This window comes from Sprattus sprattus (genome assembly GCF_963457725.1).
Source record: "Sprattus sprattus genome assembly, chromosome: 17".
Lineage (NCBI taxonomy): Eukaryota > Metazoa > Chordata > Actinopteri > Clupeiformes > Clupeidae > Sprattus > Sprattus sprattus.
In genome coordinates, this window is record NC_137915.1 from 26,631,794 (window position 1) to 26,656,254 (window position 24,461).

At 42.8% G+C, this 24,461-nt stretch overlaps 1 protein-coding gene across 2 annotated transcripts; it reads right to left on the reverse strand.

Annotated features, from left to right (window-relative positions):
- Positions 1 to 3,936: 3,936 nt before the first annotated feature.
- On the reverse strand, positions 3,937 to 9,110 carry myl12.1 (myosin, light chain 12-1). Of its 2 annotated transcripts, none has more exons than XM_080854721.1 (4): positions 9,045 to 9,110; positions 7,259 to 7,464; positions 6,867 to 7,028; positions 3,937 to 4,461 (listed from the first exon to the last, which is right to left on the reverse strand). In XM_080854721.1, the coding sequence occupies exons 2-4, from the start codon at positions 7,440 to 7,442 to the stop codon at positions 4,289 to 4,291; spliced, it is 519 nt and encodes a 172-aa protein (XP_080710847.1). In that variant the 5' UTR covers positions 7,443 to 7,464; positions 9,045 to 9,110; the 3' UTR covers positions 3,937 to 4,288. The 2 variants fall into 2 exon arrangements, with proteins under 2 accessions (XP_080710847.1, XP_080710848.1); XM_080854722.1 differs by having other exon boundaries at positions 7,259 to 7,467; positions 9,045 to 9,098.
- Positions 9,111 to 24,461: the final 15,351 nt, after the last annotated feature.

Here is a 24,461-nt window from a genome sequence, read left to right on the forward strand (position 1 = left end):
ACTTCTTTATCAAATATGTTTTGCTCACTACATGTTTCAAAATACAATGCACTATTCTCCTTATTGTATTGCCCATATGCTTATTATGTGTCAAAATATCATGTCATTCATGTATGTATTCAATGACCTCTACTCTTCTGGTGCAGACTAGATGTGTTCTCAAAATACTCTTTCCTCTGAATAATAATAATAATAATAATAATAATAATAATAATAATAATAATTTTCAGACTTTAAATGGTGAAGAATCAGTAACTGAGGATCACATTTCATCTGATATGTGTCTTTCAGGATATGGCCAGAGGAGGAAGGGATTCATTGGAAAGGCCTTAACTGGAACCAGCAAAAGGGGTATTGGACCTTGTATAATGTCTGATTGAAGGCTAAGAGAAGATCACCTCAGAAAATGAAATCCTGTGAAAATACTTTATAAAGAGTGCTAATATTCTACCCTTTTTCTAGCATTAAAAATGAAGTGCTGCAGTGAAAAAAACTTGCTTATGCTTTTAAGTGTTCCTCACAATACTCTCTTATTTCAGATGGCTTCAACCAAGCCTACTCTGTGTGAAACCAGCCTAAGATACATTTTTACAGACTTATTTCCCCTTAGCAATCCTGAAACAATTTTATGAAATCACTTGCACATTGTACCACCATCAGCACCAGGGTATATATTTGTGGGGAAAAGGTGGTCTACAAGGATCAAGAATGATTTATTTATTTAAATAAAACTGTTACAGTTAGAGTTTGGTTAGTTGGTTTTGGTAATCCTATTTAATGTCCAAGCCCTGAGCGCTAACTGACCATTCTGTCTCCAGCAGACGCTCCAATGATGCTGTTCATGATCCCTGTGAAGCATAGTGAAGTACTGCTAGGCTCTGTAAGCAGGCCTTCTAGCATGTACAGTAAAACCCCTCTAGATGAGTCTGAATGAAGCAGCTCTTCCACCTAAACTCCACCATTCAGGCTTCCACTCCTTCTCACCCACCTCAGAAATCAGGAAAAGAAGTCATCTTCATCCTGAAACTATGCCATACATGCTTAAATCTAGAGCAGAACAGAATTCAAAATTTGATGGAACTGTCTCAAAAAACATTGTAAAATGAGGCGACTTCCCTTTGCTCATATAAACCAGATTACTCTACTCCCATGTTCCAATCATTCTGAGGTGAGACTCCTAGTGTGTTCCCCAAGTACTAATTCCAGGGCAGGAAGTAAGAGCCTTTGCAGCTGGTTGCTCTAAAGTGCTCACATAAAGTGAGCGGGGCAGGATCCATCTTTCTCAAGCAGACATTTCAGCAGTCCCTGTTGATCAGGCATGGGGCACAGAGACTTCAGGCTTACTTTTTCTACCAGATGTTATCTGATGGGAACAGATACAGCTCCAGTGGATCAGCAACTCTGACACAGCCTCAGTCATCTCTGGGACAGAAATGTAGTTCCCCCCTCATGCCAAGAGAACTGCTCACACATGGTATTCTTTAGTATAGGGCAATTCTATGTATATTGACACATTACAACACGGAAGATTTTTGCCTCACTAAAACCCGAAGTCCACAACGACCATCAGGAGTTTTTGTTCGCTTACCCTTTGTGGGATAAAAAATATATGTTTCACATTTAATTAAGTAGGTTAGTATAGGATTCCATAGTATAACATCAATTGAATTGGTAACTGAGTGTGGCCATGTATTCTGTCTGACCTGTTGGGTAAGGTTTGATGAGCTAAGAGAGTTATTCAAGGCTTGGGGTAAGGGGGTCCTATGTAAATACTCTTATCTATAGTGGAGGACAAGGTGGCCACAGTGTATTAGTCCGAGGGAGGGGTTTTAGGTATAAGAGATGGGTTTGACCAGAGATGTGTGGGCATTGTTGTGGGACATTTCATGAACATGGATTGCTTGTAACAATGCTCCCGATATCGTTAATAAATCTGCAGTACCACTCCAGTTGTCTGTAAGTAATTTTGACCACATAAATGGTGTCAGAAGTGGGATACCTATCTCCGAGGAACAGCGAGGACGACCAAAGGCTCAGGACCCGACACAGATGAAGGGAGATCTATTTCTGATCTTTGGGAGAAGGCCGTCGATAGCAACAAAGACATGCTCCAGCAGCACCCAGCCTGGCCAGAGGAATTCCTCCTGTGACCTGGATACGGTATCACCAGCTTGGTGGTTGCAGACAACTGTAGTGAGTCCCTCATTTTACTTTAACAAATGCTAGTAAAATAGGGTTGTTATGTGCACTGGTCACTACCACAAGGGTTGGTAGTGTTGAGCTCTGCCACAAGGGTTGGCATTTACCACAAGGGTTGGTAAAAAGGAAATCTATCACAAGGGTTGATAGTTACCACAAGGGTTGGTAAAGAAAGATATGCATATATTTCCTGCTAGTAGAGTGGTAGGAAATGTGGCGTATTTGATAAGGAATTTGTCACACTTTGTTTGCTTTACTCTGATTTAGGCGTGAGGTAATTGGGGGAAAAAAAATCACTGGGACACTGCAAACATGGGGAATAATATGCAAAACTATTAACACACCTATAGGAGTAGAGAGACCAGGATGTTTGAGGGACATGTATAAAAAATATGGACCTGAATGTGTAGATGAGAACTTACTAAGGAAGGGAAATTTCCTTTAGAGGGAAAGAATGAAAAGTAAGTGTAGGAAAGTAAAAAGAAGGTAGGGATGATGGAAAGTGGAAGTGTATGGGAAATGGGAGAAGGAAGCAATGGATAGAGAAGAGAAAAGCTAGAGAGCAGAGGGAAAGAAAGGTTGTTTACAGAAGAGAGAGGGGAAATGGCTGGCCAGAGGACTACAGACATTACAGCAGAAATGTTTGTGCAGAAGAATGAACCAGAACCAACAGCCCCACTCCCTGTTCAGCCCAGACCTCCCAACTATGATAATATGTGGGCCTTGATATATCCATTGTCACCCCATCCACCTTTGCCTCAGTCATTTCAGCCTCAGGTATTCCCGAAATTATTTCAGACTCAGTTCCTCCAGCTATCTGTGCCACAGCCACCCCCATAGCGTACACAACCAGCTGTTGCACAGGCCACTGTCCCCAGACCAACACAGTCTCACAGCGGGAGACTGGGAAGGAAGAAAAGGGGGGCAGGAGTGGATAGCAACAAGTATTGGCTGATTTGTTTACTGAACTGTGAACTTGTTATACAGCCACTGAAGATTGGACTAAAATGGCCATCTCAAGGTTTAAAACAAACAGCTAGAGAATTATTGGGAAGAGTGGCACAGGCAGGAAATAGACATGGAGGAGGGACCACAAATGCAGCACAGGAGGAAGCATTGATAAGACAATATTTCATCCTAGGAGGAAAAAAAAGAGCTCATGGACTGTGTTAAGACTTATCTTGTTAAGTGGAGTACTGCACCTCCCAATGAACTGTTACAATATGCTGAAAATTGTGAGAAGAGTGACAAAAAGAAGCCAGATGAATTTCAAGCACTTTCAAACAAGTGGGCAAACAGGTGGAGGCAAGGGGGGAAGGGGAGGACAGGGAGTGAGAAGAGGACAACAGGCAGCCCTTGGGCACTGGGACCTTTTGTTGACACTTCTGATTACAGCTTGGATTGCTTGTAATAATGCTCCCGATATCGTTAATAAATCTGCAGTACCACTCCAGTTGTCTGTAAGTAATTTTGACCACACCTTCACCTGGTAAAACAGCAGTTCTGCCCGTCTTCAGGAAGGGCTGCATGTCCTAACAGGGACAGGGAATTTTAGGTATGCAACTGCTGACTACAACCCTCCTCCCCACCTCACAAATTGCACTTAACGTATAAAACAATGCTTTGGAGTTTATTCACATTTAAATCCACTCATATAACAGTGATCAAAACAAAACAACCCCAACTAAGACAGAACTGTGGAACAATGACTACCAACACACCATGTGGACAGCTAAGGACATTTTGGATGGAGTAGATTTATTTAAAAAGTTTCATATTTATTACAAAATGTAAAAATTGCATCAACCAGAGGTTCTTTCCATAATTATCCATGTTGAGTTCACATTTAAACTGGTTTCATTTTTAAGCTCAAAATAAGACCTTGTCAGGGGTAGGGTATTCTTGAATCTTGTAAGTAAGCGTGTTTAACACACACACGCTACCCCCTCACACACACACAGAAGTACCCCTTGTCCTACGAAACTCAAAGTTTTACAGCAGACATGCAGAGCTCTAACTGGCTGGGGGGCAGAAACTGGTTTAACAAAGAGGAAATGGAAGAGGTGGTAAGCAGAATAGAGCAGTGTTTTTAATCATCTTTGTCCTTGGCGCCATGCTTGAGGATGCGGGTGAATTCAACATAGTTGAAGTTGCTTTTCTTGTCGATGGGTGCTTCTCTGAACAGCTCATCCACCTCCTCCTCTGTGAAGCGGTCGCCCATGGTGGTCAACAGCTCCCGCAGGTAGTCTTCCTGAATAAAACCTGCAGAGAAGGCACCACACATGTCCAAGACGTCAGTACTCTCAGTTCATTGTGAATTTAAAGACAAGTTAAACATTTTAGTTAATGATGCCACTGCTTTAGTCCTATACCTAGTGGTGCAAAAAGGGGGTATGCAACATATGCCGCACATAGGGGCGCCAAAACAATGAAGGCTACAGAGAGATCCATGATCATGGAGCCTAGACATTTCAGGAGCAGACGCTGTTCGTCAGGCAGGGGCAGACACCAGACGGTCTCTACTAGATCTTTTTATTAAGATTACAAAATGGTCACATACTATATTGTAAACATAGATGATGTAGGCTTGTAACCTACATCACCTACCGCTGCTCTAGCCAATGACCAGCCATGCTGATAGTATCATCTGCTGTGAACTCAAGATAGAAGGAAACCTCACGAGCCCTTAGGGGTGCAGAAAGGGAAAAGAAAGGAGACAGACACTGGAATGAAAGAAAAGGTGTATGTGGATGAATGATAAGAGGTAGGTTTTAAAGTAAGCTTATAACACTATTTCAGTGGAAAGCCTGAAGCTTTTTATTTGTAGACTGGCTAGGTTTACAGTGAAAATAGGTCTTGTGGGCTAAATTAATATTTGGGTCAACTCTTAGTGCTTTATAAGAATGTGTCCCGACTAGTGAAGAGAGCAGGTTACCTCAATTCTCTCAAACAATATTGTTGATTTCAGTCAGTTGTGAAAACAGACTAGAAAAGTGAAAGGCCTGCTTGACAAGAAAACTGAGCTTGATATTTGAACAAAACACATCATAGGTTACTTAAAAATTCTTATACATTAAAATACCTTTACTAAAACAGGGCCTGCTACTGTGAGATGGGCAGGCCTTACTGAGTGAATTAGTCACTCACCAACTGATAGCAGTGGCCGTAAGTGAATAGAGTTTAAAAGTGCACATCATTAAAACAAGGCCATCTAGGCTGGATTAAGGACCCTCTAATGTTGGACCTGTGGCAACATAACTGAGGAGGTTGGAAGAAATTTAAAACCACACGGACCCATAAACCTTCCAAGAGAGAGAAAAGAGGAATGTGTTCCACCCTAACACTATCTGAATTAAGCATCAAGTCACTTGAGGAGAGCTAGTTTACAGTAGCCTACTGAGAAGACTAACAGTACCCAAAGAAGCACTTTATATGGTTATCTGAAAGTATTAGCATTTTCCACATCAGTCCTCATCTCTAAATATATTTAAGGACAGCAAGTCATGCTTTAAAAGTCAAAATAGCCTCACGCACTTGGCAGTCAAAGGTCTGACCCCTTCTGGAAATGTAGCAACACTTCAACCACTAAACACCTCATCCCTTTGAGTAGTGATGTTACAAATGAACCGAAAATGACACGAAAATGAATCACTTCCTCACCGGAGTGCGTATCGAGGCTTGTATCGTTTTTCCGAGATGACTTCACCGGTGAAATCTGAAGCCTCATTTGTGCTTCACCAACTGGTTCGTTTGTTCACTTTTGGCGGGACGCTCCCACTCATCTTGTATGTATTTGTGGTAGTTATTGTTATTGAGAATTAGCGATAGTTGGAGATTTAGCAGTAGTTGGAGATTTAGATTGTTTGGTGTTGTTGGTAGTATAGATTATTTGAGATATAGTTATGGAGCCAGTTAGGAAGAGAAAGACCTTGAATTGATGCAGTTGCACAAAGCACTTTCTCCCCCTTTTCAGTGCCCTGCACTGACCAGTTGTCCAAAAGCACTCATTGGTTTTACAAAAGTACTGACCAGTATTCCAAAAGCACGATGACTCTGTTCCAACAGCATAGAGAATAAAGATCATTAACAGGCTTTTTTTTTTTTTTATCTAAAGCATCACTTAAAATTCGCTTTGGTCAGGATTTGAAACTAAACTGACTGTCGTTCAAGACGACGTTGCTTACCGTTGTGCCACCATAGAATCCTAATATTGTAGGTCAAACTATTATTAGAAGAAAGACTAGAAAAATAAAGCCTTTATGGTCATTGTATTCGCCTACAATGAAATATGAATGAATAGAGATACGTTTTCTTCCACCATACGTTTGTGTGCATGTTATTTTAGCAGGCCTTGCGCACCACAACAAATGTAACAAATTCACTGTCCTGAGACAATCTTTCTTACACCGTATTTTTATTGACCTGCAGGTGTCACTAGAGAGGGAACGACGCTTCGAGTAGTGAACCTTTTTTCAACACGTCTGGCTGGAAAGCTTCAAGGCTTCATGATGCTCCATTTCGCCATCACTACCTTTAAGCCCCTAAGAGTTAAGTCTGGTTGCATACGCACACACACAATGGCATTATTAATCAACAACGAAATGAGTGAAAGCCAGTTGGTGATCAGCTCTTTTACAGGTGTATGAGGATGTGCAAAGAGCTTTTACCTGTGCCCTCCTCATCAAAGCAGGCGAAGGCATTTCTTATAACGTCCTCTGGATCTGTGCCATTCAACTTCTCTCCAAACATAGTGAGGAACATGGTGAAGTTGATGGGCCCAGGTGCCTCCATCATCATGGCCTCCAGGTACTCATCTGTTGGGTTCTTGCCTGTTACAATGGCATTTATGGATAGAAAGTTACATAAACAGTCGTTTTGCCATTTCAAATCGGTTCATATTAAACACGCATTCAATTTAAGAACACACCATACCATCAAATCACTTTGGGATGAAATTGACAAACCCAAACCATGTGGCATCACATATCCAGCTATGATTGCATGCAGAGAACGTTTTGATTGAGAATTAATTATTATTATTATTAGGGAGGTGACTCACCCAGAGATGCCAACATGTCATGCAAATCCTCCTTGTCAACGAAGCCATCCCGGTTCTGGTCGATCATGTTGAAAGCCTCCTTGAACTCTTGGATCTGTGACTGATCGAACATGGCAAAGACATTGGAGGTGGCGCGCTGAGGGCGCTTCTTGGTGGTCTTCGCCTTCGTCCTTTTGCTAGACATGATGCTGTTTTGTTGTTCTTACCTGCTTGGAGTAATAAGATCAGTTTTTGATGAGCCAGAGCAAATCATACTTAAAATGTCTGAACACATCTATATATCTGCACCGTTTCTTCAGCAACAAACCACTTATATCTAAGGCCACACAAAACCAAGTGAAGAGATGAATCTGATATACTGAGCTTTAAACCTTCTACAACCTGAACCTTGATAATGGTTTTAAGAACAGTGAAGCTGTGCAAAACAAATCTAAAGCGGGTAGGCAACACTGGATCACATAATTACTTAAAATAGGATTTGCGAAGTCATGCTTAACAGAGCATTGCCTAGGGAATGTAATAACGTGGCCATGATTCCCTGTGGGATGTCACAGCAACTCTATAAAAGGCAAACGCTTAATCACATCCAAAGCTTTGTTCTACCAGAACAGGAAAACTGATGATGCGAAAATGGAGTCCTTATTCAGGCATGTCACAGTGTTTCCCATGGGACACTGGGGGCAAGTGGTCTTTTCCGTCATTGTGAGTCTGACAAACACACTGAACTTTTTCAAAGCTTAACCGGTGATTAAGCAAGACAGACAGTTCGGGTAGATTACTTGCTCGCCATGATGGTAAAGGAACCGTAGTAATGTTACCAAGACAGACATTACGCAATCGTTGTGTGGGGAGACAAGAGAACGGTGTTGTCATCACAGCAAATAATCGCAGGAAGTAACCTGGCGTCCTACATACTCCGAGCCCCAGAGACATGGAGGAGCCGAATATAGATCTGGATATTAGATCATGACCTAAATGGAACCTAGCTAGGTTCTTAAAACCTTAAACCTCTTGTTCGGATCTTCAAATTGCACTTGTGTCGTTAAGCTATTCATGTGAAAGCACAAACTGGCCGAGAAGCCTGACTTATTTTCTAAAAAAAAAAAAAACACACACAACTCCATGACCTGTAAATATGCTCAGAGACAAGCAACCTCATCTTAAATTACTGCTTGCCACCGATCTAACTGGCTAGCTGGTTATAACAGGAAACGTTGGGCCTCTTGTAAAAGCTTAAGGTGCGTCCCAATGCTTTCGAAGATTGGTGGCGTCACAACTAGTTGAAAAATTCCCGAGTCAACTAGTTTGATAGATTTAATTTAATCGATGAGAACCATTTAATAGTAGTAGAAGCGTTAGACTATTGACAGCCTTAGGCTAGCATAACTACGATAGCTATCTTACGCTGGCTAGCAACCCTCCTAGCTAAATAGATAATGGGCTTGCGCAGTTCGTGAGATCGGCCGCATAATTGTTTGCACATTATATGTACAAGGAAATGTGGTGATGCACTAATATCAAGCTTAGAATCTGAAAGTAACTTGTCAATTTTAAAACAAATACTCTGCAATACCCCACACTCCCAATGATGCCTATCGGATGTTCCTAACTTAAAATAACGCAAGCTAGCTAGCCCAACTGGCTTTTGCATTTAACGTTTGCTCGAAAAAAATCGTTACCAAACACGACTTAAGCAAAGTAAACTACATTATACTAACACTTAAATACACACAACGTGTTAAAACTATGTATGTATATCATGATACGATATAAAAGTGAAACTCACAGTTCGACAAGAAACGGCCTTCAACCAGGAGATAGGCTACTGCTGTTAACCACCGCCCGAACTTCCTGATATCGGTGCAGGTCCGCACAGGAAACGCAGACGATTCCAAATTTGGGGGACCTCAGTATCCTTTGACTACACATCTGCAAGTACGGTTGAACACAATTATTCATAAATTAAATATATTTTGCACCTGTATCATGTATTTACTTGTATTCAATTAGTATGCAAATATTATAAAGCATCACATACAATATCTTTTTTTTAAGAGCCCGACGCCCAAACAAAATGCCCCTATTGTTTTTGCTTAGTTTATTCTCCTTTGCTCCACTACCAACCCTGTCATCTTCCACATTCTTTCAAATATGCCCTTTTACGGAGAACTAGCTGAGCTCATCCCAAAAGCAATTAAAGACTAATGACGATGACGATGACAACATTTGAATCCCTTAAAAATAAATTGTTAATTTGTTGATTGAAATTGAGTTATTTCGTATCATTGTTTGATTAATCCATATAAATCTAGAGCATTATGAGGTGAGGAGGAGATGAGGAGTAGGCTAGGCTAATTCAATTTAGCCTATATGAAATTAATCGTTACATAAATCTTATAGGCCAGTTATTCAACACTCCTTATCTGGTAGTGTAAATATACTTTTTTTAGAGGAAAGTCCAAAGAGTAGCCTACATACTGTGTACAGACAGTCAGGATGCAGAAAAACGAAGTCAGTAATAGCTGACTCACTGCCCTCAAGGGGTGAGTGTCCAAAATATCAGAGACAAGGGCCACTCACAGTGCCATATGTCACCTGTTGATTCAACATTTTTCTGTACTGGAGCCTTGTGTTCCGTAAAGTGTGATATATGCTCTGTTTTAAGGCTGATTTATGGTCAGAGACGTTAAGCGTAAGCGGGCGCGCAAGCCCCTTGCGCGTCTTTTCACGTCTTGCGTGCGTCGGCCCCTTTTTCTAGACTTGCACCATTTTTTACGCAAGCCTATTGTTCTGAGTGTGAATTGCTTGGCAACACCCGCAACCATTAAAGGGTGATATATGCTCTGTTTAAGACGCAACGCGTAAGCACGTAAGACACACAACCCCCCCCCCCCTTGCGCAGTAAAATACCCCCCCCCTTACGTGCTTAAGTGCGTCGCCAAAAATGTCTGACTATGCGACTAAAACACTCCGGCCCTACAAAGCTCGCAAAGACTGGCCGGCTAACCACAGCCTTTCACAGAGTCTCACGTTTCCGGTTTCATAGTGTAACGGGTACAAATATGTGCTGCGCCTTTAAGCTGACGTGAGGTCGCGGGCACGAGCAAAGGAGCCGTTAGAGAAAGAGTAGAGTGAAAGAAGAGAGACGTTGAGTTGGAAGACGTAGTTGTTCAGAGTCACGATTATAGTTAAGCCATATGTATTAGTTAAATCAAATGCTTAGTGTTTAGACCCATTGACGTTGCTAGGACCGGGACGTGTTTACTTTGACGGTTCCAGTGCCAAAGTTGGGCAGCACTTAGGTTAAGTAAGTTACGTTTTGCCGTGAGCGACAACACCCGATAGACTAGCGCAGGAGGCTAGCCATCAACACTCGACGCTTCGCCTGCTAGCTACTTCCCCGAGGAGATTCCGCTGTGAAAGCCATTACTGAGTTGAGCCTGCCATCCATCGGCATCCCAGACGTGATCTCTGTGACCGGTATCTTTACACCACACCATCACATACACTGACTCCTCCTCACACACAGGTTGAACAGTCCGAACAAACTAACGCTGCCCTGGTGCTCACACACACACACACACACAGAGACAAACGTTCGCATCTCACTGGAAGGGACATCAGACTGCTGCATTCCGTTACACACACACACACCCATGCACACACGCGGACCCAATACGGATACCATATTGTGGAGTGCTATTTTAATTGTATGTTGTATATATAATATATATGATGAATGCCGGTCTTAGAGTAGTTATTATTGTCAAGTTTGTAAGCTTTTGTTTTTTAACTATCAGAGTGAAGTTTGTGTATCAATTATTAATTCAGTGTTGTAGTTTACTACACACCAAGAGTGTTTGTTTTTAACTGTAAGAGTGAAGGTTGTGTATCAATTATTAATTCCGTGTTGCTGATGAGTGTTTGTTTTTAACTGTAAGAGAGAAATTTGTGTAACAATTATTAATTCCTTGTTGTAGATTACTACACACTAAGAGTGGTTGTTTTAACTATTAATTATCAATTCTGTGTTGCTGCTTACTACATACTAAAAGATTATTTGTGTTTTAACTATCAATTTCTAATTCAGTGTTGTGGGTTACTTACCTGGGGGTAGGGGCGCCTCATCTGTTTAGCTGGCTTTAGGTAGAGTGGGGTTTGTGTCAGGTCAGTGTAGTGCCTTACTTCAAGCTCTGCATACTGCATACACGGTAAGTGGGGAGGGGCACTAGACATCTCCCTGCAGCCTGAAGTTAAACCCTATCTCAAGGGCCGGTGCCTAGCCTGGGCTGCTAAACAGACAACAGCCTGTCTGTTCACACGGACAACGAGGTCATAGGCATTGGGTGTGGAGGACATAGATCCTGTCCCACTCAGTTCCCCTCAGCTAAGTAAAAGTCTATTACCCCTACAAGGCGGCGGCAATTCTCCCGACCGCTACAATAGCATACTACAGTCTTTTTTAGACCCAGATTTTTTTTTAATCAATACCCTGCAGACCGTCTCACAAGCCTTTTCTTATGGATTATGAATAAACATACCAGAAGAGGTCCGAAGACATGAACCCCTTTACAAACCCTCTTTAAACACTTATTAGGACGCTTAAATGACCGTGAATTTATGGAGAGAATATCCCATTCTCACCCGCGATTGTTTGGAGAGAATGTGCTAATTCACAGAGCAAATACTTTCATATTCATTTTCCACCACTTGTGAGTCATGGTGATATCATTCATTGAGTTCATATTGACGTGAATCAATCAATTGCACCCGCGAGTTTGATAGAATGAGCCCGGTCTGCTCATACAAAAGTTAACATTAACGTGGCGTTAACTTGTGGCCAGCACCATTGTATTTACAAGCATTGACAACATACACTCATGATGAGATTCTCTCGCCTTTACCTCTCATCTTTGAATAATGTAACTCATAAACACATCGTTTTAAAGCGCTGTCGCCGTCATTAAAAGATGTGTCAATAAACAAATTTCTGCATCATGTGATCTGTCTGTTTCGCCACTGGTACTGAATTGCCAACCTTTGTATTTTGTGTAACACATGTATTCATATCATCAGGCCTTTCGCCCATACACTTTCATGCTCCAGTACGTTTTTTTCCTTTGTCCTGCTGCAATAAATCCGCTTACTTCACTCAAAATAAATCCTACAGTTCTGGCGTGGATTTGCTTTGCAACACGCACAATCCTTAGGGAACCTTAAGGAACCGTAAATCAAAACGTGTCTAAAACAAGTCCCTTGTGTGAATTACGTTCTTACGGTTCTGCGTCTTAAACAACCCTAAATCAGCCTTAATCCTGCATGACATGATGAACATGTCATTGTCAAAAGGCGGACTTCATGTTACACCACTTTGTTGAATATAATTAATAAATACAGTGGGTGGCCTAAACTGCCTTAAAACGCACTAAAGAAGCACACTTTCAGGATTTGATGAGGCAAATATTGATTTTGTATATGTAGGCTATTCTGGCATGCTAGCAGTTAAAATGGCGTAGCCAAGGATATTACAGCAATAGTGGCACGTCTCTCTAGTTTCAAAGGTTGTAATTTTTACCTGCATTCTGTATGTAGCCTATGTGAATACACAAACATTGGACTTCAGTAGTCACATGGGATGATCTACACACTGACTATAACAAGCATGTAAGTCAGTATTTTATGTCTTATGAAACTTATTCTATTTTATTTGTTTGTGAATTAAAAATGTGTTTATATATCAACGTCACATTTTCATAGCTGACTTTCAAGATTTGCATAATTAACATCTGCTTTCCTTGCAACCTGTACAGTGGGAAAGTTAAGAATATTAAAGAGTTGTTCAAAGTCCATCCAAATATTGTCACATAGATTGATTTTCATTTATTCTCCATAAACCTAGGAGTACGGGGTGAACTATGAAACACCAACACAGTAAGATAGCCTGTCTGCTTGAACTGACTTCCATCCCTTGTAGACCATGAACTTGAACGAGAAATCATTAAAGTCCAACCCCTTTTCATCACCCTATCGCTACAGTTCCAGAAAGCATGTTTGATCTGTCAGTGATGTCCTTGACCTGCATTTTTCACACTATCCTATAATGATCTTTTTTTGGGAGAATTGCATACCTTATCCAAGATGCCTTGAGTCCTGTGTTCTTATATAATATTATGAAAACAACATATTTCAACTGCAAGTTTTTGCAACGAATGCAATCGCAATACAGAAGAACCACCAGAGGGAGCCGTTTGATCAGAGAGTGGAGCATGTTAGTCCTCTCATGTGTTGTGTTTAATAATCCTCTGAATAATTGAATCATCAGCCCCACTGTTTTAAAGGCGCCGAAAGCAACATTAGGGCATCAAAATGGAAATATTCTGGATAAGACAATCTTTATGATATTAAATGGCTACGGCCGAACACCACCCGTGGGATTATCCCTTACCTACCCCACTCCCACTCGTGCTATATTGCTTAATTATTACACAGCTCTTTTTAATGCTGTAGAATGCTCCATTCACTTGAATGGGGCTTCCCAACGTTCTGCGGTCAGTTATTAACGATACCTGACCGTTGCTATGCAATAATGACCGCTGTCAAGAAAAGTGGCCTTTTTGCCTCTGATTCACGTCTTTCGTAGCACTGCGCAAATAGTCCGGTAACTTATCAATGGAGTTTGAGCGGACGGTTGAGCAGCTGTGTTCTAAAGAATGTTCAATGTCTTTGAAGTTCAACGTCTTTGGCGAACTAGTTCTCTGCTTTTAACACTACGTATAGTAACAAATACATAGTAAAAAGTTATTTTTTTGTTTTGGCAAGTAGCCGTATAATAAGCGGGATAAAATAAGCCCCTTCAGGGTGAAGCAACACCCCTCCGCTTTGCGTCAGGGTGCTGTTCGCCCTGTCGGGGCTTATTTTCCCGACAATGACCTGCGTTCTATACATTATCCCTTACATATTAGCACATTTGCATCATTATTTGATACTTTGGGCGTTAAAAAGAGCGCTAAAACTAGCCACAAGAGCGTATAGCCCTTTATTTATTGGTGCCACCAATAAATAAAGATTTGAAAAAAAAAATGGCCTCTCTCCACCGGCGGCGCTGGCAGCGCGATTTTCTATCAGTTCTCACCACAACGACGTCTCATCTTTGCTCCTTGAATGTCGATATGTAATGGTATGGAGATTGACAAACTTACTACGTGTAAAAAAGACTAGAAATTGAACGTTTATTTTTCGAGTCTCAAGCCTCTAATGTTGCCTCGGGCGCCTTTAATGTACAATTAACAATTATCTTGAATTGTTCTTTTTTTTTTGGATTGATAACATGTTCAGTGCAACACGGCAGGCAGAGGCTGTAAACAAGGCATAACATTTTTTTTAGATAGCCTATCTTAAACATGGGGAAAACTAAAATGAGAGTTCTGGTTGTATAGCTCATGGAATTAAATTAAGGCTATCTGAATCACAGTATAAAGTGATTAAGGAGATTCTAGAATGGAATGAGTCAGATTTCAGTGACACTGGCAGCGATGAAGTGGACTATGACCAGCAGATAGGTCCAGTCTGAAGACAGTAAGTGAGACAAGTAGGCAGGGAGACAAGAGAATACCCCGCAAACAGGGAACGTCCCCAGGACGTTAACAGGACATTCGCAAGGTCCCCAATCGTCCCCAATTGGTCCCCGGCACAACGTTCGCTAGAGGACGTTACCAGAACGTTTTTGACCTTCGTAGCAAGTCTACGTTTGGTCCTTCTGTGACGTTCGCATGAGTCTTAAATCGGACTTTTAGGGAACATTATAATTTGGTCTCTCACAAACGTCCCCAGGACGTCCTTCAAAAACGTCCCTGTTACCTTATCCTGCAGGTCCTCTGCGTGACGTTCGCATGAGCCTTAAAACGGACTATTAGGGAACGTTCTTATTTGGTCTCTCAGCATACGTCCCCAGGACATCCTTTAAAAACGTCCCCGTTACCTTTACCTGCAGGTCCTCTGCGTGACGTTCGCATGAGCCTTAAAACGGACTATTAGGGAACCTTATAATTTGGTCAGCACACGTCCCCAGGACGTCCTTTAAAAACGTCCCTGTTACCTTTACCTGCAGGTCCTCTGCGTGACGTTCGCATGAGCCTTAAAACGGACTATTAGGGAACGTTCTTATTTGGTCTCTCAGCATACGTCCCCAGGACATCCTTTAAAAACGTCCCCGTAACCTTTACCTGTGGTCCTCTGCGGGACGTTCGCATTCGGTCCTTCCAAAACGTCCCCTTGACGTCCTCTGATGGTCCTCTCTGAACCAGAGGTTCTGTCAAGCTAAGAAGGCACCGGATGCCTAAAAGAGCCCGGGTGACGTAATGTTGATTCTTGAGTGACAGTTTCTATGCCAACGTTAGCATTACGTAAGCCGGTCACCGCGTACCCCGCATCTATATTGCTAATAGCAATTCCTCCTTTTGTGCGACAATATTAAGCGATTAAAAAGTAGCTGATGGCTTTCGAACAACTCTTGAGACTCTCTGACTGATAGCCAAAAAGTGTCGGGGTACAAAGTGTCCGTTTAGGCACAATATTAAGCGACTAAAAAGTTTTAGCTACACCTGCCTGATGGTATTCTGTAAGTTAGCAATGTCCGCTAGCATATCAAAGCTAGCAATCCCCCGTTATTCTTTAGTAAAATGTTGTGCAAACAATGCCCTGTTTTGTTCAAATGTAACTGTGGGTGCCGTCAGATATGTCTAAAAATCACAACACATTAAGGAGTGTCTTAATTTAAGCACAACAACAGATGAATAGCTTCAAGCTAACAAGACACTAGCACGAGCTAGCTAGCTGATGGAATGTGCTTACTTTGATACATACATTTGATTTATATAAACTAGCGAATCAACAACTTTCCTACCAAAGTCAAACATCAAGTACATGGTTGTTTTGGTTGGTTTATTGTAGGTAAAATACAAGCAAGCCGGTCTCAGGTAGCGAAGTTCAATGCAATATGCTCTGAAGTAAATCGCGTTATGAGCGATAAAGACCCGGGTGACGTATTGGCGTTGGCATAGCAACTGTCACTCAAGAGTCGTTCGAAAGTAAACATTACATCACCCGGGCTCTTTTAGGCATCCGGTGCCTTTTTAGCTTGACAGTTCCGCTAGAGAAAAATGTTTTTCATTTGCGAGACATTTTAATGATAAGCCGGCTAAATTTCTATTTCTGCTTCTAAATTAACCTATGACGGCCTGCATAGCTTAAATAATAACATAATCAGGTAGTTTAGAATGCAACATGTTTATTTTCCTAAGTTTACAATGGGAAACAAAAACATTAATGTCTGATGCGCGTCAATAAGTGGCCTTTAATCGCAACCTGCTGTGGCGTTAAAATGAGCGCCGCAACATGGTCATTGCTCTGTTTAATGAGAGCAGAGATTCTTAAATTATTCAACCCTCTTGTGAATCCTTTGCGTCGCCTTTTCGCATTGCTAACAGAACATTTTACTGTGACTATCAATTACCTCGCACCTGAGCCAAAAGAACTTGTCACTCCATAACGACATAAACGCCCGACATTTCAGCTTTTTCTCTGGTGATGCTGTTCGAACATGTAGGGCTTCAGGTATTCAGTGTTTGGAAAGTTCACTTTCTACATGAAGTAGTTCAGTTCATTGTTCATCATTCAAAATTAGTAGTAGGATGTACTGATCATTTAACTTTGCCAGCCTTCAATTGTTTAATGTAATGTTATTCACTATATTTGAAGAAATAGTAAACAACCCTCACAAAGTTCTTTAATATTTTGAAAGAATTACAGACATGTTTCATTGCTGAAGAATCCCTGCAGTGGATGAGCAGATCATCTGACTATTAAACACTAAGAAAACTAAACCAAGGGTCAGAGCTGGGCCTACCTACATGTCCATGTATGGGCTTTGCCAGGGGACCAATGTTGGATTGTATGACATGGCTTGACTGGGAATGACTACAGACTTTGTATATCAGAATCATATCCAAACACAGTCACAAGGTATTCTTTGACAAATTATTTTGCTTTATATCCATACATGAAAGTTGCACCGGCATGGAATCTCATCTGCTAAATAGGTGGTTCCAAAAGTGAGGTGCAGGAGGGACATAGAGTCACAGCTAGGGGGCGTTGATTGAGGGCGAAAAAACAGAATGAGAACCCATAACAACCACTTACAGGTCAAATCCTACATGGCAGTGCTTACAGCAGTAGCCTATAACTAACACATTTGGTTATAAGTTTATAGCTATAAAATGGTCAGGGCCTACTGTTTAGCATTTATGTTAGAAAGGATAGCTAGCCTGATTATGAATACAATGGTGTCAGGGCCGGTGAGGCCAGGTAAAAGAAGTGAACTCAATAGCAGACAAAGGAACGTTAGAGGAGTTATTTAATTAGGAGAAGCAGTCAGGCAAGTTGGCAACAGAAAAGTCAAAAGGGAACTCAAAAATCCAAACTTCACAGCAGAGGTACAGGTAAGGTTCAGGCTAAATCCTGTCGTCAAAAACAGGCAGAGAGGTTTGTGATGTTACTCATTCAAGCAACAACTGACTTTATATAAGTACTTTTTATTTATAAATAAACGTGCCTTCATTAACAAGGTATTCTCATTCTCCTACTATCTCTGTCTCTCTAGATCATTCAAGCTCTATTTATGAACAAAGCCCCAGGTGCATTCCTAGTGGTTGGGAGTCAAATATCACATATCATTACATCCCCCTTTCTTTAGATGCGTGTTACCATATTCATAAACAAGCTATTCTTCTAGCACCTTAAACATGACAATTTACATTCATATCACATCAGGAACAGTATGACCATATTTGAATTCAGATTACCTTAAATCATCTTAAACATGACAATTTACGTTCATATCACATCAGGAACAGTATGTCCATATTTGAATGTAGATTATAATTTTCAAAAAGGATACACAAATTCATTGTCTTCCAAGATTCAGTCTGTCCGGTGGTTGACGGTTACGTGTGGATCTTCTCAACACTGGTAAGACATTCTGCTCATCTGGCCCGCAGGTGTCCATCACTGCTGGTGGTTCAGTTGATGTGGTGCTGGCTGAATCTTCCTCTGCCAATGTCTCTCTTGTTTTCCGCAGACTCCTTCGATTCCTCCTCAGGACTCGGCCATCCTCTGTTCTGACGGTGAAGGACCTTGGGTTTACTTCTTCCAGTGTGCTCCAAGTGTTGGAATCTTGAATCCTCACTGTGTCATGTCTTGCCAATGGTTTCAAGCTTCTTGTGCACTTATCATAGTTTGCTTTTTGTCTCTTCTGTAGAAGCATTTGTTTCTGTTTTACTCTTTTCTGTTTTCGACCTGCAGTGTATGGAATTGTGCTACGTAGCCTGCGTCCCATCAAAACTTCAGCTGGAGACAGGCCATGTTCAAGTGGCGATGCTCGATAACTCAACAAAGCTAGACATGGATCTGAATTACTTTCTTGTGCTTTCTTGAGCAACTGTTTAACTATGTACACTCCTTTCTCTGCCTTACCGTTTGACTGAGGATACAGAGGGCTTGAAGTCACATGTCTAAAGTCATATTCTTCTGCAAAACTCTGGAACTCTTTACAGCTGTATGATGGACCATTGTCACTATAGACAATCTGGGGAATTCCATGTCTCGCAAAGATGGACTTCATGTGCTTGATCACACAAGTCGCAGACATGTTAGAAAGCAGTGCTATCTCTGGGTAGTTGGACAGGTAGTCGATCACCAGAAGGTAGTTCTTTCCATCTAAATGGAACAGGTCTGTCGCAACTTTCTGCCATGGTTCATTAGGTAGGTCTGTGATCGTCATGGGCTCTCTTGGCTGTTTTGCCTGATGTTTCAGACAGGTGTCACAACTGGAGACCATCCTGTCTATGTCTGCATTGATTCCTGGCCAGTAGATGGCTGTGCGGGCTCTTCTTTTACATTTTTCCATACCTAGGTGGCCCTCATGCAATCTTTTCAGCATCTCTGGTCTCAGTGAATGAGGAATGATGATTCGGTTATCCCTAAACAGCAGTCCTTGAATAACACTCAGGTCGCCTCTTATGTTATAGTACTGTTGACACTCACCTCTTGGCCAATCTTCATTCAGAAGCTTGATGACTCTCTGTAAGCTTACATCTGCCTGTGTTTCTGCAGCAATCTGCTTTGATTTCCTGTCAGACACAGGTGGAGACTCGGTGATCAGGTTCACGTGAAGAGTGACGTCAGTGTCTGTCATGCACTCACCCTGTTCTTCACTCAGTGTTGTTGCTCTGGACAGAGCATCAGCTAGCACTATGTGCTTACCCGGTGTGTAGATCAAGTCAAAATCATAGCGTTGTAGCTTCATCATCAACCTTTGGATGCGTGGTGACATCTAGCTGAGGTTTGTCTTTATGATGGATATAAGCGGTTTGTGGTCCGTTTCAGCTACAAACTTGGGTAGGCCATAAACATAACTTTTGGAATCCATACACCAGTCCTAAGCACTCTTTTTCAATCTGTGCGTAGCGGCATTCTGTGCTGGTCATGGTTCGTGACGCATAGGCGACTGGCTTCCAGTCTTTTCCAGCAGCCTGTAGTAATCCTATGCCATCTTTGGATTAGTCAGTGGATATTTTGAGTGGTTGGGATGGATCAAAGAATGCCAATACAGGCTCTGTAGTGAGCGTGGTTTTAAGACTTGCCCACTCCTGTTCGTGATCTGCAGTCCACGTAAACTCACATTTCTTCTTTAATAGTCTTAGAGGATAGGTTGGGAATGAATTTTCCAATGAAATTGATCATCCCTAATGCTCTTAACACGCCTTTTTTCTCTTCAGGCCTGGGCATTTCAAGTATTGCTTTCACCTTGCTCTTGTCTGGTTCAACACCCGCCTCAGACAACTTATCTCCAAGAAAGATGACCTCCTTTACGCCAAACTGACACTTTGCTCTGTTCAGCTTTAGTCCATACTGCTGAATTCTTTGAAGCACTCTGATGAGCCTTTCATTGTGCTGTTCCAGTGTGGCACCCCACAAAATCACATCATCCACATATACCCGTACACCTTCAAGGCCTTCAATGATGTGCTCCATGGCACGGTGGTACACTTCGGGGGCGGAGCATATTCCAAAAGGCAGCCGTTGGAAGCAGTAACGGCCGTAGGGTGAGTTGAATGTGCAATACTTTGTGCTTTCTTCATGCAGTTTCAACTGCCAAAAGCCTTGAGAGGCGTCTAGTTTGGTGAAGTACTTTGCACCAGCCATCTCACTCGTGATTTCGTCTCTAGTGGGGATCTGATAATGTTCCCTCTTTATGTTGTCGTTCAGATCTTTAGGATCCATGCACACACGCAAGTCTCCATTCGGCTTTCTGACACACACCATCGAATTAACCCATTCTGTGGGCTCCTCAATTTTCTTTATAACTCCTAGTGATGTCATACGGTCAAGCTCTTCTTTCAGCTTTTCTCGCAATGGCGCTGGAACACGTCTAGGAGCATGGACAACAGGCCGTGCATCTTCCTTCAGTTGTATTTCGTAGGTGAATGGTAAGACACCAAACCCCTTGAAGATGTCAGGATACTGATCCACAATTGAAGCTACACTATGCTGTGCACTGGCATTGTTAATGCAGTACACCCTCTTAACTAGGCCTAAATTTTCACATGCTTTATCACCTAGTAATGAGTCATGTCCATCTGGAACAACAACAAACATAAGGTAATGCTCTTTGTCTTTAAATTTCACTGTCAGTCTGCAGATGCCTTTTGTGTCAATTTGCTGTCCATTGTAGGCCTTTAGTTTCACAGAGTTGGAATGAATATGCGGTTTTACCTTCATGGCTCTGATGTCACGTTCACTCATCAAGTTAGCTTTGGCCCCCGTGTCCAGCTTGAGAGGAATGACAGCTCAATTTATTAGCAATGGCACAATCCCCTTGTCCTGCTCAACACTGTTCACATTTAGCATTTGTTCAGTTTTTTCTTGTTTAACATCTTCCTGTTTTACCATGCCAACAAAGAATGAATCTTCTAGAGCCGTTTCTTCTACTGTATGCACTCCACTCTGTTTCCCCCTAGAAAAGCATTGCTTTGCATAGTGATTTTTCCCTTTACATTTGTTACAGATTTTTCCAAATGCTGGGCATTGTCTAGGTCCATGCTGTGAGCCACATCGTTTGCACATAAAGTTCTCAATTTCTTTTTGTTGCCCATATTTTGCTGCGTTATACTTATGTGTTCGCCCTGCCACTGTTGCCACAGCAGCGTCTTCCTTTGTACGCTCACCGAACGTCTTTGCATGTTGCTGGGCCACCTCACTAGCATGGCAAATCTTCATAGCTCCAGCTAAAGTAAGATCACTTTCTCGAAGCAACCTCTCTGTCACTTTTGGTTTATGACATCCAAAGACAATTTGATCCCGTATCATCGAATCTTTAAGATGTTCAAAGTTACACGTTCTAACCTTTAGTTTCAAGTCCGTGACAAAGGCATCAACACTCTCAAATTCCCCTTGTGTGTGTGTACGAAACACATACCGTTCGAATGTCTCGTTCTTCTTTGGCGAACAGTGTTCATCAAATTTTTCCACGACTTTGTCGAACTTTTCACCGTCATCCTCGCTAACAAACACAAACGTATTGAATACCTCCACAGCTTGAGGTCCGGCGATGGTAAGAAGCAGGGCAATCTTCCGTGCATCTGGTTTGGTATCCAATCCAAGGGCTTGCAGGTAAAGTTTGAATCGTTGTTTAAACGTTCTCCATTCATAATCCACGTTTCCAGTCCAATTCAGAGGTTCAGGCGGCTTCAAACCTTCCATGACTTCTGTTGAACCACTCCTGGTACCATGTGATGTTACTCATTCAAGCAACAACTGACTTTATATAAGTACTTTTTATTTATAAATAAACGTGCCTTCATTAACAAGGTATTCTCATTCTCCTACTATCTCTGTCTCTCTAGATCATTCAAGCTCTATTTATGTACAAAGCCCCAGGTGCATTCCTAGTGGTTGGGAGTCAAATATCACATATCATTACAAGGTTGGTACACAGGTAGGCAAAAACACAGGCAGCGGTACAAAAAGGGACTTGGCTTGACTCACGTGGTAATACAGAAAGAGGTTGGCAACAGATTGGCAGATGGGCAAAAGTCTCCAAAAACACAAGGCAATAAACAGAGTCCAAAAACAGGCATGGTCGAGAACAGGCTTGGTCGATAGAATCCAACAAGGCTCAGGAAAATGACGCGACAATCTGACACTGAACGTCAGTCCTGGTGTGCTTTTAAAGCTGTGGCAAACGAGGAGAGTGGAGTCAGGTGTGGTAGAGCAGGCACCAGTGATTGGGTGCCTCGCTTGTCAGTCAGGAGACAGGGCAGAGGAAAAACCTGGCACAGAGCACCTGGAACAGCACTGATACTCCAGATCACAGACTACAGAGGGCGTGAACCAGGCCGGGCTGTGACCGTACCCCCCCTCCTACGAACGCCACCAGGCGTCCAAGGCAGGGCCTCCGGATACTGCTGGTGGAAGTCAGTGATCAGGGAGCGGTCAACAATCAACCTTGCCGGGATCCAGCTGCGCTCCTCTGGGCCATAACCCCGCCAGTCAACAAGGTACTGGAGACCCCTACCTCGACGACGGACCTTCAGGAGCCTTCTTACTGTGGAGACCTCACCACCGTCAACAACCCTGGGAGGAGGAGGGGGTTTGGAGGGAGGGGATAGGGGGCTAGAGACAAGGGGCTTGACTTGGGAGACATGAAACGAAGGGTTAATGCGACGCATTGACAGAGGTAAGGCAAGTCTGACTGAGCAAGGGTTGATTACATTCGTGATTGAGAACGGTCCGATGAACCTGGCGTTTAGCTTGCGGCATGGGGACTTGATAGGTAGATTGTGTGTGGAGAGCATTACCCTCTGACCCACCTTGTACGCAGGGGCTGCAGACCGATGCCTATCTGCCTGTTTCTTAAAGGCATCTGAGGAGCGCAAGTGCTGGGTCCTGGCCTGAGACCAAATCCTTTTGCAGCGGCGCACGAAGGCTTGAGCAGAGGGAACTGCAACCTCCTCCTCTTGGGAGAGAAAAAGGGGGGGCTGATAACCCAGGCAGCAGTGGAATGGGGAGAGACCAGTGGCAGAGGTGGGAAGAGAGTTATGCGCATATTCCACCCAGGTTAAGGTCTTGCTCCAAGAGGCAGGGTTCTTGGACGTCATGCACCTAAGAGCCACCCTCAGCTTATGTTTAGCCCGCTCAGTCTGTCCATTCGTCTGAGGATGGAAACCTGAAGACAAACTGGGAGTGGCACCAATTAATCCACAAAAGGCTTTCCAAAACTGCGCAGAGAACTGTGGTCCACGATCAGACACAATATCCGAAAGAAGACCATGCAGACGGAAAACATGCAGGACTGTTACGGACGCTCATATTTTTGTGGTTTATTTTTAGCACCCCCTGCTGGGGCAGTTATTGCTTTCACCCTTTTTGTCCGTCTTTTCCAGGCTGATTGCTGTGTATCAGGCGCACCTGGCGTTCCCTATTTAAGAGCCCAGTTCCCACCTGAGCTCTCTCTCTCAACCACCATTGGAAGGATTGCGTGTCTGGTCTCGGCTTCGCCACCGCCTCCGTTAAACCTTTTCAAATTCGCTCTCCTGCGTGAGAGCTTACCTGTTTTTGGCCTTCGGGTCTTTTGGTCTTGTGCGGGAATTAATAAATACCCCTGGTTAACTCTACCTCTCGCCTGGACCTCAATTCTTTGTTTAGTGCCCAAGGTGGGCCGTAACAAGGACCATCAGCTCAGCAGTCTGTATAGCAGAGGGTAATTTAGGTAAGGGGATGAAGTGAGCAGCCTTTGAAAAGCGATCTACCACTGTCAAAATGCACAATTTGCCATCAGAATTGGGGAGACCTGTGACAAAGTCAATGGCTATGTGTGACCAGGGGCCTTAGGAGGGGAAGGGGCCTTAGGAGTCCTGCTGGAGGCCGGTTTCCTGACTTGTTCCTGGTATAGACTTCACAGGCTGCCACAAACGACTGGACATCCCTCCTCATCAATGGCCACCTAAAGCGCTGTCTGATCAATGCCAGGGTTCGAGAAGCCCCAGGATGGCAGGCAATTCTTGAACTGTGCCCCCATTCCAACACCTGTGGGCGAACTGAGAGGGGCACAAAGAGACAGTTAGTTGGTTCCTTGACTGGACCGGGT

Bases quoted from the DNA above. Each gene is read 5' to 3' on its own strand.
- myl12.1 (XM_080854721.1), bottom strand. From the start codon at position 7,442: ATGTCTAGCAAAAGGACGAAGGCGAAGACCACCAAGAAGCGCCCTCAG. The intron at 7,029-7,258 runs GTGAGTCACCTC...CCATTGTAACAG, and splicing joins TGACATGTTGGCATCTCTGG to GCAAGAACCCAACAGATGAG. The intron at 4,462-6,866 runs GTAAAAGCTCTT...CCTTCTCTGCAG, and splicing joins CTTTGATGAGGAGGGCACAG to GTTTTATTCAGGAAGACTAC.